The 12,452-nt window shown below is 44.1% G+C and overlaps 1 protein-coding gene across 11 annotated transcripts in view; it reads left to right on the top strand.

Moving 5' to 3' along the window:
- Osbpl1a (oxysterol binding protein like 1A) overlaps positions 1-12,281 on the top strand; it is a 195,909-nt gene extending 183,628 nt beyond the window's left edge. For all 11 annotated transcript variants that reach the window (XM_031364995.1, XM_031364997.1, XM_031364994.1 and 8 more), the window contains 8 exons: positions 905-1,087; positions 4,024-4,131; positions 4,579-4,668; positions 4,883-5,009; positions 8,019-8,135; positions 8,623-8,746; positions 10,024-10,114; positions 11,601-12,281. In XM_031364995.1, coding sequence (XP_031220855.1) covers positions 905-1,087; positions 4,024-4,131; positions 4,579-4,668; positions 4,883-5,009; positions 8,019-8,135; positions 8,623-8,746; positions 10,024-10,114; positions 11,601-11,703 — 943 coding nt within the window. In that variant the 3' untranslated portion in view covers positions 11,704-12,281. The remainder of the gene's footprint in view (positions 1-904; positions 1,088-4,023; positions 4,132-4,578; positions 4,669-4,882; positions 5,010-8,018; positions 8,136-8,622; positions 8,747-10,023; positions 10,115-11,600) is intronic.
- Positions 12,282-12,452: the final 171 nt, after the last annotated feature.

The raw sequence follows: 12,452 nt of genomic DNA, 5'->3' as shown, positions 1-12,452 counted from the left end.
CAGAAATCCGCCTGCCTCTGCCTCCCAAGTGCTGGGACTAAAGGCGTGCGCCACCACTGCCCGGCATGACCTGCTTTTTTATAGAACCCAAGACTACAAGCTCCAGATGGCACCACCCACAGTGGGCTCCGCCCTCTCACATCAATCACTAAGAAAATGTCGTAAAACTTACCTTCAGCCCAGTCTTATAAAGGCATTTTCTTGATTGATGTTCTCTCCTCTCAGATGACCCTAGCTTATGCCAGTTGACATAATACTAACCAGCACATTAGGTCAGAAACTCAGAACAGGAACCTAGAGGCAGGAACTGAAGCAGAGACCATGGAAGAGTACAGCTTACTGGTTTGCTTTCTCATCCTGCTTTCTTATACTATCCAGGACCACCTACCCCAGGGGCAGCACTGCCCACAGTGAGCAGCATGGGTTGGGCTCCCACCTCAATCATTAATCAAGAAGCTGTCTTACAGACTTCTGCAGACAGTATTATGGAGGTATCTGCAGTCAGGAAGCAGAGAGCAGACTGGAGGTGAATCCAGGCTATCCAGCCTTCCAACCAGCCTCTAGTGATGCATTTCATTCATTAAGGCTCCACCCCCTAAAGCTCCCACAACCTTCCAAAACAGTAGGGGACCAAGGTTTCCAAAACGCAAGCCCTTGGGGGACATTTCACTTTTAGACCACAGCCCTCTCCTTGTGTAAGTCACCCAAAGCCGTATGTACAAGCGTGGATGTCCTAATGGCACTGGACATAGTTGCTTATGGTTTGTGATTCCTCACGTAAGGCACACTATAATGAGGATGATATGAAAGTACTTTTCTTCATTGAACTTTTCTTAAACATTTTGACAAATTCAATGACAGTTAACTGCAACAAAGCATTTTTCTCTTTTCTTTTAATCTTAAGAGATGATCTTGGATTTAGGCTCATCTCAGAGCAGGTCAGCCATCACCCCCCAATCAGTGCATTCCATGCAGAAGGACTCAACAATGACTTCATCTTCCATGGCTCAATTTACCCCAAACTGAAGTTCTGGGGCAAGAGTGTAGAAGCAGAACCTAAAGGAACCATCACCCTGGAGCTTTTAGAGTGAGTACAGGAAAACCATTCTCTCATGTGGCCTCTGCACACACAGACCCGACCATGCCTGTCCAGCTGAGGATCATGAACGAAATGGTGTTATCGCATGTACACTTCCTGTCCCTGAGTGAAAGGCTTCGGGAAGCATGGCCGGTAGCCACCGCTAAGCAGGCTGGTTGGTGTAAAACATTTCATTGATGTTTAATGTGTGTGGATCCACTGTAAGGTAGGTGCGGTGAACTCAAAGGCAGTTCTTATAAGACCAGCCGTCTGGTTCCCATGATGCCCTTTTTTTAAAAGGATCTTTCTAAATTAATTCACCCTGAATTAGTGAGGTGACAATCATGTGACGTGTTGGACATTAGGTTGGTTGGGAACTCTCTTCTGCAGGATTAACTTTAAAGTCTGCAGCATTTCTAAATGAGCTCATGTGTCCTCCGCCCACTCGCAGCTGCTAAGTAGGACTGGAAACCCTAAACAGGAGCCACAGAGCAACATTTTGGGATTCTGAACAGGAAGGACAGACTATAAGGACAGATGTAAGTACAACAGATTAGGAAGAAAAGCCAGACCCTCAAGACCAGCGTGGCAGTGAGATGCCTGGTTTTATATTTTTCCTCCCTGCTAAGAGTCTGAACAGCAAATTGCAAAATAGCATTAGTGGTAGACAGAAGAGGTCCCAAGAGAGGCCCTTTCTTCTCTCCTTAGAGATGTCTCACAGAGGATTAAGTTCTGGCTTGTTTTACCTCTGAACCTTTTCCTAAAGCAAGTACCTGGTCCTCTAGTCCTCTCCTGTACTAGATGTGGGTCTCTGAAACCAAGAAAGCACTCAGCAGCTAGGAACTGGGTAAAGGTGTGAAACCAACTCTTACCGTGTTGACAGAGAGTTCAAACCGAGTGTAAGGGCAGAGATGTGTCCTGAAGCACAGAGTGGGGACCATTCCTCTCCTAACCCAGTCCTTGCACTTGGCATTCACCCCAAGTGTGTGTGTGTGTGTGTGTATTCCTGTTCACCTGTGTTCAAGTGTCTGTCTGTGGAGGCCAGAGGCTGACGTCAGTTATCTTCCTTGGTCACTCTACTGTATATGCTGAGGCAGGGTCTCACATTTGAACCCAGAGCTCAGTGATTGAGCTGATCTAGTCAGTCAGCTCACCAGGGCTCCCGTGTCTCAGCCTTCTGCATAGAGGAATAGCAGGAGGGCTGCTCTTCCTGGCGTTTCTGTGGGTGCTAGGGTGCAGTCTCTGTTCTTCACTCATTTTCATCAAGTGCCTTTTAACTACCCCTTAAGCCCTGGGTGGTTCTTTCTGTAGGCACAATGGACTTGATTCTGAATTTATATGGAAAGCAAATAAAATAGAACTAAAAATACTGAGAGTTTTGAAAAGGAGTTTTGCTCAGAGGTGGCCAGATTTACAACTCTCCTGAGATACCTTGCTGCTGTTATGTCAGTGGAGGTTGGGGGGTAGGCGGGGGCGGGGGTAGGAGAGAGTCCAGATATGGGCTCTGCAGAGGTATGGTCAGTATGGATCATAGACTAAGAAAGGCAAACTATAAGCTTTAGAAGGAAACAGAAAACCTTTTGAGTTTTAGGTAGAACTCTTTTTACAAACATAGTACAGAAAGCACAGTACACAAAAGACTGGTTTAAAGACTCGATTAAATTTAAAGCTCTCTCTGAACTATTCTATTTAGTGTATGAAAGATAAACTATAGACTATTAGAAGTTATATACCTAATAAAGGGTTGGTGTCCAGAATATATAAAGACCGCTGAAAAATTGTATATATATATATGTGTGTGTGTGTGTGTGTGTGTGTGTGTGTGTGTGTGTATGTATGTATATATGTATATATGTATATAAATTATATTATATCTATGGCCCCCAAAAGCTTTTGTTTTCAAAGCAAGCGCTATGTACCAGTACAAGTTGGGGTTTGAATGGGTTAGCTGGCTCGGGGTACACTGGACAGACCTTTTCTGGAAAATGCTGTGTGGAGCTTCATTTTCATGTCCTGCCTCCCCACTTCCCATTCATGTTGCACCAAACTTTGGAATAACACAGTTGAATATTCCTTTTCAGAAAAGTTTGGGGAGATAGCTATTCCATATTTAGGAGCCTTTGGATTTTGGAATGGCTGTAGATCTTACCAGTTGAAAGAAATACCATCTGAAAGTCCAAGGTCCACAATGTTCTGAAATCAAAGGGTTTTTTTTTTGAGTTTTGTGTCAGTGTGCAAATGTTTTAGAGGTTGAATTTTGAGTTAGGGATGTTCAACTTGTGTATAGTTTATTTTTTAGAGATTTATTTACTTATTAGATGTAAGTACACTGTAGCTGTCTTCAGACACCCCAGAAGAGAGCAGCAGATCTCATTTTGGATGGTTGTGAGCCACCATGTGGTTGCTGGGATTTGAACTCAGGACCTTCAGAAGAGCAGTCAGTGCTCTTAACTGCTGAGCCATCTCTCCAGCCCCTAGTTTATTTTTTAAAACAATAAAAAGAGGAAGGAAATATTTGTTTTACTATGAGTTAAAATCATTGAGGTGTGTGTGTGTGTGTGAGAGAGAGAGAGTGAAAGAGAGAGAGAGAGAGAGAGAGAGAGAGAGGGAAGGAGAGAGAGAGAGAGAGAGGAAAGCATGGATATGCACCCACCCCACCTGTCGGTTTAGGTAAGTGTATAGAGGCCAAAAGTTGACACCAGGGTTTTCTTGTATTGCTGTCTACCCTATTTCTTGAGACACTGACTGGGACCAGCAAGGCCCTGGAATCTGCCTTTCTGGATGCTTCCATTGCTGTGGTTACAGATGTGCATCTCTACACCCTGCTTTGACATGGGATTAAACCCAGGACATCATACTTGTACAGCGAATGGCACTTGAAACAGACTCCTGTTTTAGACAAAATGACTCTCAACTACTAATCTGGGTTTGGGGTTGTTTTTTAGACACAATGAAGCATACACATGGACAAACCCCACCTGTTGTGTGCATAACATCATCGTGGGCAAACTCTGGATTGAACAGTATGGCAATGTGGAAATCATAAACCACAAGTAAGGCGCCCCCTGAGTCTTCATGTACTCTTCTCTGCTAAAGGCTGACTGCATGGTGGGAATTTAGGGACTGGGAGCACACAGCTTTCCATTCATGATTCCTGCTGGCATTGTGTAGCACCGGCTGGGTGGACCCTGGCCCTCCCCAGGGCTGCCTTCCAGTTTCAGCTGGCTTCCCATTGTGTTCACTTGGTATTGCTGTAGCCCTACAGCAGGTAAAGTGGGAAAAACAAGGAGGTGTTCTGAAAAGTTAGTTTCATATTCTGTTGCTCATTGCTATGAATGCTTCTGAGCTTATCCTTGTGGGTAGTGCTGATGGAGGGGAGGGTGGGAAGCCCCTGGGGACTCTGAAGGTACAGAAAGTCAGCAAACAGTGGCTGCCACCAGGAAGCCCTCAAGTACTGTTCTCGGCATTGTATGGTCATGCAAATTTATCTTCCTTTGTAGGACTGGGGACAAGTGTGTGCTGAATTTTAAACCATGTGGTCTTTTTGGCAAGGAATTACACAAAGTGGAAGGCTACATACAAGATAAAAGGTATGGGTTCTTTTTTTTTAGCTTTGATTGTAGATGATTATTTAGATATTGGTGTTCAGCTGTGCTGTCCAATAGACTGGCATTCTAATAACAGTAAAGTCTTCTAAAGAAAATGACTATTTCTTTAAAGGTTGTACATATAAAAATACAGTAGCAATTTATTACAGCACAACATGGGCTTAGCCAGCAACTAAACAACAGTCTCTCTTGATAGCAAAAAGAAACTCTGTGCTCTCTACGGGAAGTGGACGGAGTGCTTGTACAGCGTAGACCCTGCCACTTTTGATGCTTACAAAAAAAATGATAAGAAAAACACAGAAGAGAAGAAGAACAGCAAACAGGTAAGCACCCTGCATGCGGTGCAGTCACTGGCTCCTGTGGTGGCAGCTCCTGTGGTGGCAGCTCCTGCGGTGGCAGCCCCTTCGAGCCACCTCTCTCTGGGCTATTTGTCAGTGCTGTTAACACATGAATTCTCAGTGCATCTTTTGAATGGAGAGATATCTGTCCTGAGTGGAGAATGCCAGGCCTGAGCTTCTGGTGGCTGTGGCAGTGTGTCACTAGTGTATGGAGTAGCCACTTGACTGGTGTTACCTGGGAAAGCTGGTGCCTGTCTCAGTGGCCCAGGAGTAGGTTCCCTCCTGTTCCTGTGTGTTAGAGGTAGAAATGGTCCTCCTAGGTAAGTTTTCCTCACATCTGCAAGCGTTACCTGTCTCATTTTTGTTTCTACCTCACTGAGCACCACGGTTCAGGCTGTCCTACACTGTTCTCTTCGTGCTAGATGTTGCTGTTTGTGGAACATCCTTGTACCGGTCCCAGGCAAGCACAAGCTGACTGCCTGCTAAAGGCCTGCATAGGCATTCTGCAGGCTTGTATCTTCTTCCTGCACTCAGAGTTGTGAGAACTAAAGAGAAATTGTATCTGTGGAGACGGGATGCTTGTTTGGAGCCTAGCCAGGAGAAGCAGGGACTGTGGGTTAGAAACCACCTCTGCCATCTGTGAGCAGTGCAAGCTCAGATCAGTTCTAGCTCTCGGCCTCTGAGGTCAACTAGAAAATGGGCATTCTAGCAGCACCTTTTTCCTAGATGAGTGGAGTTCTTTGCTGGACTTTGTGAAGGTCTCAGAACACTATGTTCTCGGTTAAAGTCCTTTTTGCTCCAAGTATGGCCCCTGTCTACCAGCCAGGCATTGTCTGATAGCTCATTCAACATGCAGGGTCTAAGTCCTAATCCAGATCTACCAAGTCATAAAGCTGGGGGTTGTTTCTGTTTGTTTCTTCTTTTTAAAAAATTCCTTCAGCTTTCATACTAAATGGTAGGTTTTATTTTGGTGTCTCCACACATACATAGCAAGTATATGTCATATTTCCTGCCTTCTCACCTTTCCTTCCTATTTCCTGTTTCTTCTTGCCCTTTCTCCTCCTAAATAGTCCCACTTCCACTTTCATGGCAGGCATGATGTATAACCTAGAGCATCCATGTGAGAGAAAGTGTATCAGACTTGTCAAAGTCTGGCTGGTTTCATTTCACATGAAATTCTCCACATCTGCTCATCTCCCCATTAATTTTTAGACGTAAGGAGGTTCAAGAAGTTCCAGTTTTTCTCAGGGGTAGACGGCACATTTATTTACCTGTGACTTTGTAATCAGCAGTTAGCCTTGGGCCTGATTGTTTTGTTTCTGGCTGGAGTGCACAGCTTTGATATGCTTTCCTCAGCTGTGAGTGCATAGCTCCTCATGTTCCTGCCTGCATGTGTCAGCTCTGCGAGGTCCTGCATGTGTCCTCTGCAGGAAGCCTTAGTGGGATGAAGAAGGAAATGTCCCAGACTACATGGCCGCAGCAGCAATAAGAGAAGGAACTTGGTAAATGCCACTTCCTCAGTACACATGTCACCGAGCCTGTACATGTCCTGTAGAAAGGACTGTGGCCAGATTCCAGAAAGTACTCTTATATTCTGTTCTTTATAGAAAAGCAGTCTTCCTCTCAAGCTTCCACCCTGGTCTGCTTTCTCCTGTCCTGGGTGCATCGGCATCACACATTTCTCCCTCCTGCCCACTGCTGCTCTTCCTGAAAGGCCCCCATGTCCTGGGCAGCATCACGACACCTTGCTGTTGTCCCACTGTCTGTCCACAAGGCACCTCAACCAGCAGCCATGGTTTTGTTAACTCATGTTGAGGATTCTATTACACCTTATAAATCTTTGGCTTCACAATGGGTTTTTTGTTTGTTTGTTTGTTTGTTTTGGTTTTTTGAGACAGGGTTTCTCTGTGTAGCCCTGGCTATCCTGGAACTCACTCTGTAGACCAGGCTGGCCTTGAACTCAGAAATCCACCTGCCTCTGCCTCCCCAGTGCTGGGATTAAAGAGCCCACCTGCCTTCATAATGTTTTCTGCTATGATGCCAATAGCTTCACAGGAGTCTAATCAGCAAAAGAATGCTTAGCAGAGGTCTGGTCCTGGGCAGGTCAGCAGGGAAGCTACTGGGTTCCTTTTGCAGAGCAGATCTCCTTTTTGTCTGCAGCACTGAGGAAGCCTGCTGGCTCTGTGTCATTGAGGAATTTAGTTAAGTGGCTCAGTATGTAAACTTCCATTCTCACATGTGTGCACACATTGGCATCTGACTCTCTTCTGCTTAAATGTGTTCCTGACCTTTAGTGTGTAGCTCTCAGGTTGTCAGGCTGTACGTGTAGCACTCTGCATCCCAACTCTGAGCATTTTGAACTTCTTCAGTAAATATTCATTTTGTGTTTAAAAGACTAGAAGATTTAAAAATGTAAAACACTATCGAAAAGAAAGCCAGTGGCAACAAGGGCTTAAACACAGATACAAGGAGTGGGATAAGCCTAGAGTCCCAGACACCCCAGCACGTGTCATTCTGGGACAAGAAGAGCAGTCCTGCTCTCTTCTCCTGGGTTTGTCTGTGACCTCTACAGCCTGCCTCCTGGCACCTGCTTCAGGAGCAAGTGTTTGGTGGTTAACTCCTTATTGCTTTGGCCCCAGGATCCCTCAATTATTCTGAGTAGCTGGAGGCTGTAACCACCTTGCTGATTTGCATCTGGGGATTGGCCATGTTGCTTTGGAGGGCATGGGATGCTCTTTCTGCTAATGGTTGAAGAAAGGGTGTAGGAGTAATTGACAACCAGCATGGGGCTCCAGGGACAGCCCTGGGAACCATGGAAGCTAAGTCCTTTCAGATCCTCGTGCCCTGGGCTGTGTGCCTACACATGCCTCAGTCTGATCTTTTGGAAAACTGCTTTTTGGACAAAGAGTCTCAGCCCTTCTGTGTATGCTCTGAGATCTTGCTTAGTCGTCAGAGCACACAGCTGTATATTTATAACCTTGCTTGGTTTTCTAGACAAGCTCATCTGAGGAGTCTGATGAAATGCCAGTGCCAGATTCTGAGAGCGTATTCATTATCCCTGGAAGTGTGCTCCTGTGGCGGATAGCCCCTCGGCCTCCCAATTCTGCTCAGGTGAGCCCAGCCTGCTAAATACCATAACTATTTAATATCCAGTTTGCATAGCACCAGTCCACAGGCAGCAGAGCCTAAGGCCTTTTAGTTGTTCTCTGCTGCCTCCTGTAGGTCACATTCCCTCCTGCAAAGGGCTTTCTGTGAGCTGGAAGGCATGCTGGATAGAGCTTTGTTTGTCTGAGGGTCTCTTTAACAGAGACTTGGGGGTGAGACAAGCCCTTGTTAAACAGACTGATGCAGACCCAGCAGGATGTGATTTTAATGAAGGAAACAGCATGGATGTCAGTGTACTCACCTGTGAAGTCTGCTGTGAGCTGAATGTCCACGGATGCTGCAGATTCCATGGAGGCCTTTAGCCATCCTCTGAGAAAGGCTGACCAGCACAGCTGCCATGGGAAGCGTTGCTCATAGAGTGGATGAGCTCTCCTGGGGCCTTCTCCCTCCTCACCGTGGTAGGTGCTAACATGGTCACTTGGCTGTGTTTCAGATGTATAACTTTACCAGCTTTGCCATGGTTTTGAATGAAGTAGACAAGGAGATGGAGAGTGTGATTCCCAAGACTGACTGCAGGCTGCGACCTGACATCAGAGCCATGGAGAACGGAGAGATAGGTGAGAAGACCAACAGCAGGCCATGGTACCCAGAGTCAGCCTCTTAGAGCTGTCTGTTAAAATCTAGCACCTTTGGCTTTAAGTTTGGGAATTTGAGATCACCCTTACTTAAGCTCAGATTCGTGAATGGTGCTCCCTCTGTTAATTGTACTGCTGATGGCTAGGAATGACCAGTCAGAGGACACTAAGCACCTTTATACTGTAGTCTGCAAACTTCACTATGTATTTGAAATTCATGTTGTGGGCCTCATAAGAGAGTACGGCTTCATCTTCAGTTACACATTTAATCTTAAAATGGGAAACTTCTGTTGACTCGAGAGGCCATGGCTCCAGACAGCCTTGGACAGTTCACACCTCCTCCTCTAGTGTGTGTGGTATCGGGCTTAAAGTTCTAATTGAGACTAGTTCTCTACAGAGGGATAGAGCAAAGGTATTTTGTATAGTTGTTTGAATTACCTAGGAATGGCTGAAGGGAATCTCTGAGGTCTCACTCAGAATTTTCAATAATCTCACTTTTATTTAGTTTTCCTACTCAGTTTTCATTAAAGTGTTTTAACCTGACATTTGTGGCTCTAACAATAAGCATATTGTTTTTTGTAAATGCAGAGGTATCTAGATGCTGTTTAATGAAAGCCCATTCTATGCATGAATGAAATTTTCAATGTATCGGTTAAAAAAAGAGACATGACAGTGTCAGGTGCCAGCACTTCCTATGACTAGTCTAGAGTATGTGTGAATTTTTTGTCTAATTAACTTAGTTGATACTGGGAGTTGATCCTGGAGTTTCACAGGCTAGGTAAATATTCTACTATTGGGGTAGATCTCTAGCCCTTTATGGTTTTTTTGTTTGGTTGGTTTTTGTTTTGTTTTGTTTGGTTTTCGAGACAGGGTTTCTCTGTGTAGCCCTGGCTATCCTGGAACTCACTCTGTAGACCAGGCTGGCCTCAGACTCAGAAATCTGCCTGCCTCTGCCTCTTAAAGTACTGGGATTAAAGGTGTGTGCCACCACTGCCCGGCAGCCCTTTTTGGTTTTAAAGAAAGGGTCTTACTAAGTTACCCACATTGGCCTTGAATTTATAATCTTCCTGCCTCAATTTCCAAATAGCTAAGATTTCCAACCTGCCACCAATCTGCACTAGTGTATATCAGACTTTATCTTGACTTTAATGTTGTACAATGGCGCTAACATGTGGCCAGTGTTGTCTGTAGTTACTGGTTTTAGTGCCATGCCTGGCATGTCCTGAATCAGAATGTGTTTTTTATTGGCCTTATTTTAGATCAAGCTAGTGAAGAAAAAAAACGACTTGAGGAAAAACAAAGAGCAGCCCGAAAAAACAGGTCCAAGTCAGAAGAGGACTGGAAGACAAGGTGTGTGCCCTGCTCAGTGTGAACCAACCAGTGGGCTGCTATGTGTGAGTGACAGGGGTGTGACACACTGTGAGCCACAAAGCAGGGTCCCCTGCTCATCTGTCCCAGGCTCAGAGGACATGATTTCCTGGTACATTATCCTAAAGTACTAAAACGAAGAGTTGTGTTTGTGACAAGAAAAATGATTTGAGAAGTTAAAGCTACAGTGTTGACAGTTATTACAGACAGCATCTGCTAAGCACATTTATCTTCTTCCCTTATCCAACATTCCTTCCATATTGAAAGGATCTCCAAGTTCCATACTGAATACAATCTAGAGTTAGATTTGAGCATGAAAGTACATTTGCTCATGTCTAAATGTAAATTATAGGATCATTTACGTGTGCATACATAATGCATCATTAGAGTAGTGTTTTTTCCAAACACAGGCATTAGATAGGATAAAATTAGGAAAAATATTTTGGGCATTATCAAGTATCTGATGTTTAATTTGTCTGGGAGTTCCTTTGTAGTCTCGTTTTATTAATGAGTCCCCTGTAACCATTGTTCCATGATTCAGTTAGTAAGTGAATGTTAAAGTCAACATAAGCACAATAGGCAAACATTCTAGTAAACATGATAGTCATCTCACAACTTTTAAATAGATGTAGCAACGCTCTTACATCAGCATCTACCTCAATGGGTGTTTTGGATTTATTTACATAATAGTTTTTGGAAAATAATTTGTAAAAAAAAATAAGGGTTTACAACCCAGGCAGATGGCTCTCTGGTTGCATGAATGGGAAGGGCCTAAGTGCCCCTCACTTTCCTGCCTACACGCACCTCAGGTCTCTCAACACTGGACGGTATTGAAGCTTCTCCCCAAGTGCTGGATGGTAGCATGGTAATACCTGGCTTGGGTCCTACATTATAGAAACAAGGAAATGACTCAGGCATCTCATTTCTTAATTAGGACAGGTTAAAATGTTAAAAGCTAGATATAACCCAAGAATCTAAATTGAGTCCCAGTAAAATTTCACTGAGTTGTATGTAGCATAGCAAATGAGGAAAATCATAGCCTTCAAACTCAAACTTGTTTGCCAATGCCAATTTGGGCAACCAGCAACTGTGTAAGTGCTCTGACACTCAGCTCACCTGTCAGACGGAGCTCTTGGGGGTACATGTGACGCCCTCCAGTCACTGACACACTGTTGACAACATCACAGACTGCCTCTCATGGATGATCACACATGGGACAGATCCCATTTAGCACTCATTGCTAACTGCTGTGGATTGTAGCTACTTTGCCTGAAGATATATCCCCTTTAAGAATAGTACATATATGTTCTCTGACTATAAAAACCACTAGAAAAAAAACACTAGAAAACCCATCACTTCTTTAAGGTCACTCAGGAAATCCATGGCACACAGAGCCTACTTAAATAGCAGTAGCCTGTGGTTTTTGGAGTCACTTGCCCTCTAAACTTTGTCCTTTCTCATTGAACAGGTGGTTCCATCAAGGTCCTAACCCCTACAGTGGAGCACAGGACTGGATTTATTCTGGCAGCTACTGGGACAGAAACTACTTCAATTTGCCTGATATTTATTAAAGTGCAGAGAAGTCAAGGTGTTTGCTAATCTAAATAAGTCTTAAGCTTAAGTGTTTAATTTTTTTCCCCTTGGTTTCTACTTCTCTATAATTTGCGTTTCACCCAATAAGGCAAGGCATGTGGTCACACTGGGGATGACCTGAAGAGGAGAGGAGTTGTCTGGGAGCACTGCTCAGGGGAAATGGGAAGCTGTTGGGGTGCAGTTCCTATCCTCACATTGCTGGAGATAGAAACCTAGTGTAATATTCTATGGGATTCTATAGTGATCCAAAAATCAAGTTATTTTGAATATTTTTATGCTAGAATGCTTGAGTATTTTAGGTGTAGCTTTGAAATGTTTAGAATTCTCCTGTACAATGTTACATGCTCAAATGTAGATTATCATTTTACAAAAAACTAAGTTGGTAAGATGTCCTTTTAGGGAAATTAATCCTCTCAATTTTACTTTCCCACCTCCCCTGAGAATTCCTGATTTGAAGTCTAAACTGGAACAGGTATTTATGAATTTACGTTCACATCTTGTGATCACTGTCATTAGACTTTACTTGTATGTTTGAACTGAAAATCATAAAAATGCCCTAAATAGATTTTAATCAATATCATTATCTAATGACAAACCTTTTAGCCTCAACTTCCAGTGGCAAATGCCACACAGAAATTAAGCTGCACTCATGTATTATAATGTAGGTAAGGGGCGGCCTTGTGCATTGTCAGTTTGCAAGGTACTAGAGACCTACTGTACAGTAGCT

Source organism: Mastomys coucha, unplaced genomic scaffold, assembly GCF_008632895.1.
Source record: "Mastomys coucha isolate ucsf_1 unplaced genomic scaffold, UCSF_Mcou_1 pScaffold13, whole genome shotgun sequence".
Classification (NCBI taxonomy): Eukaryota; Metazoa; Chordata; class Mammalia; order Rodentia; family Muridae; genus Mastomys; species Mastomys coucha.
Note: the sequence above shows the minus strand (reverse complement) of the source record. Positions and strands in the feature narration are given on the sequence as shown.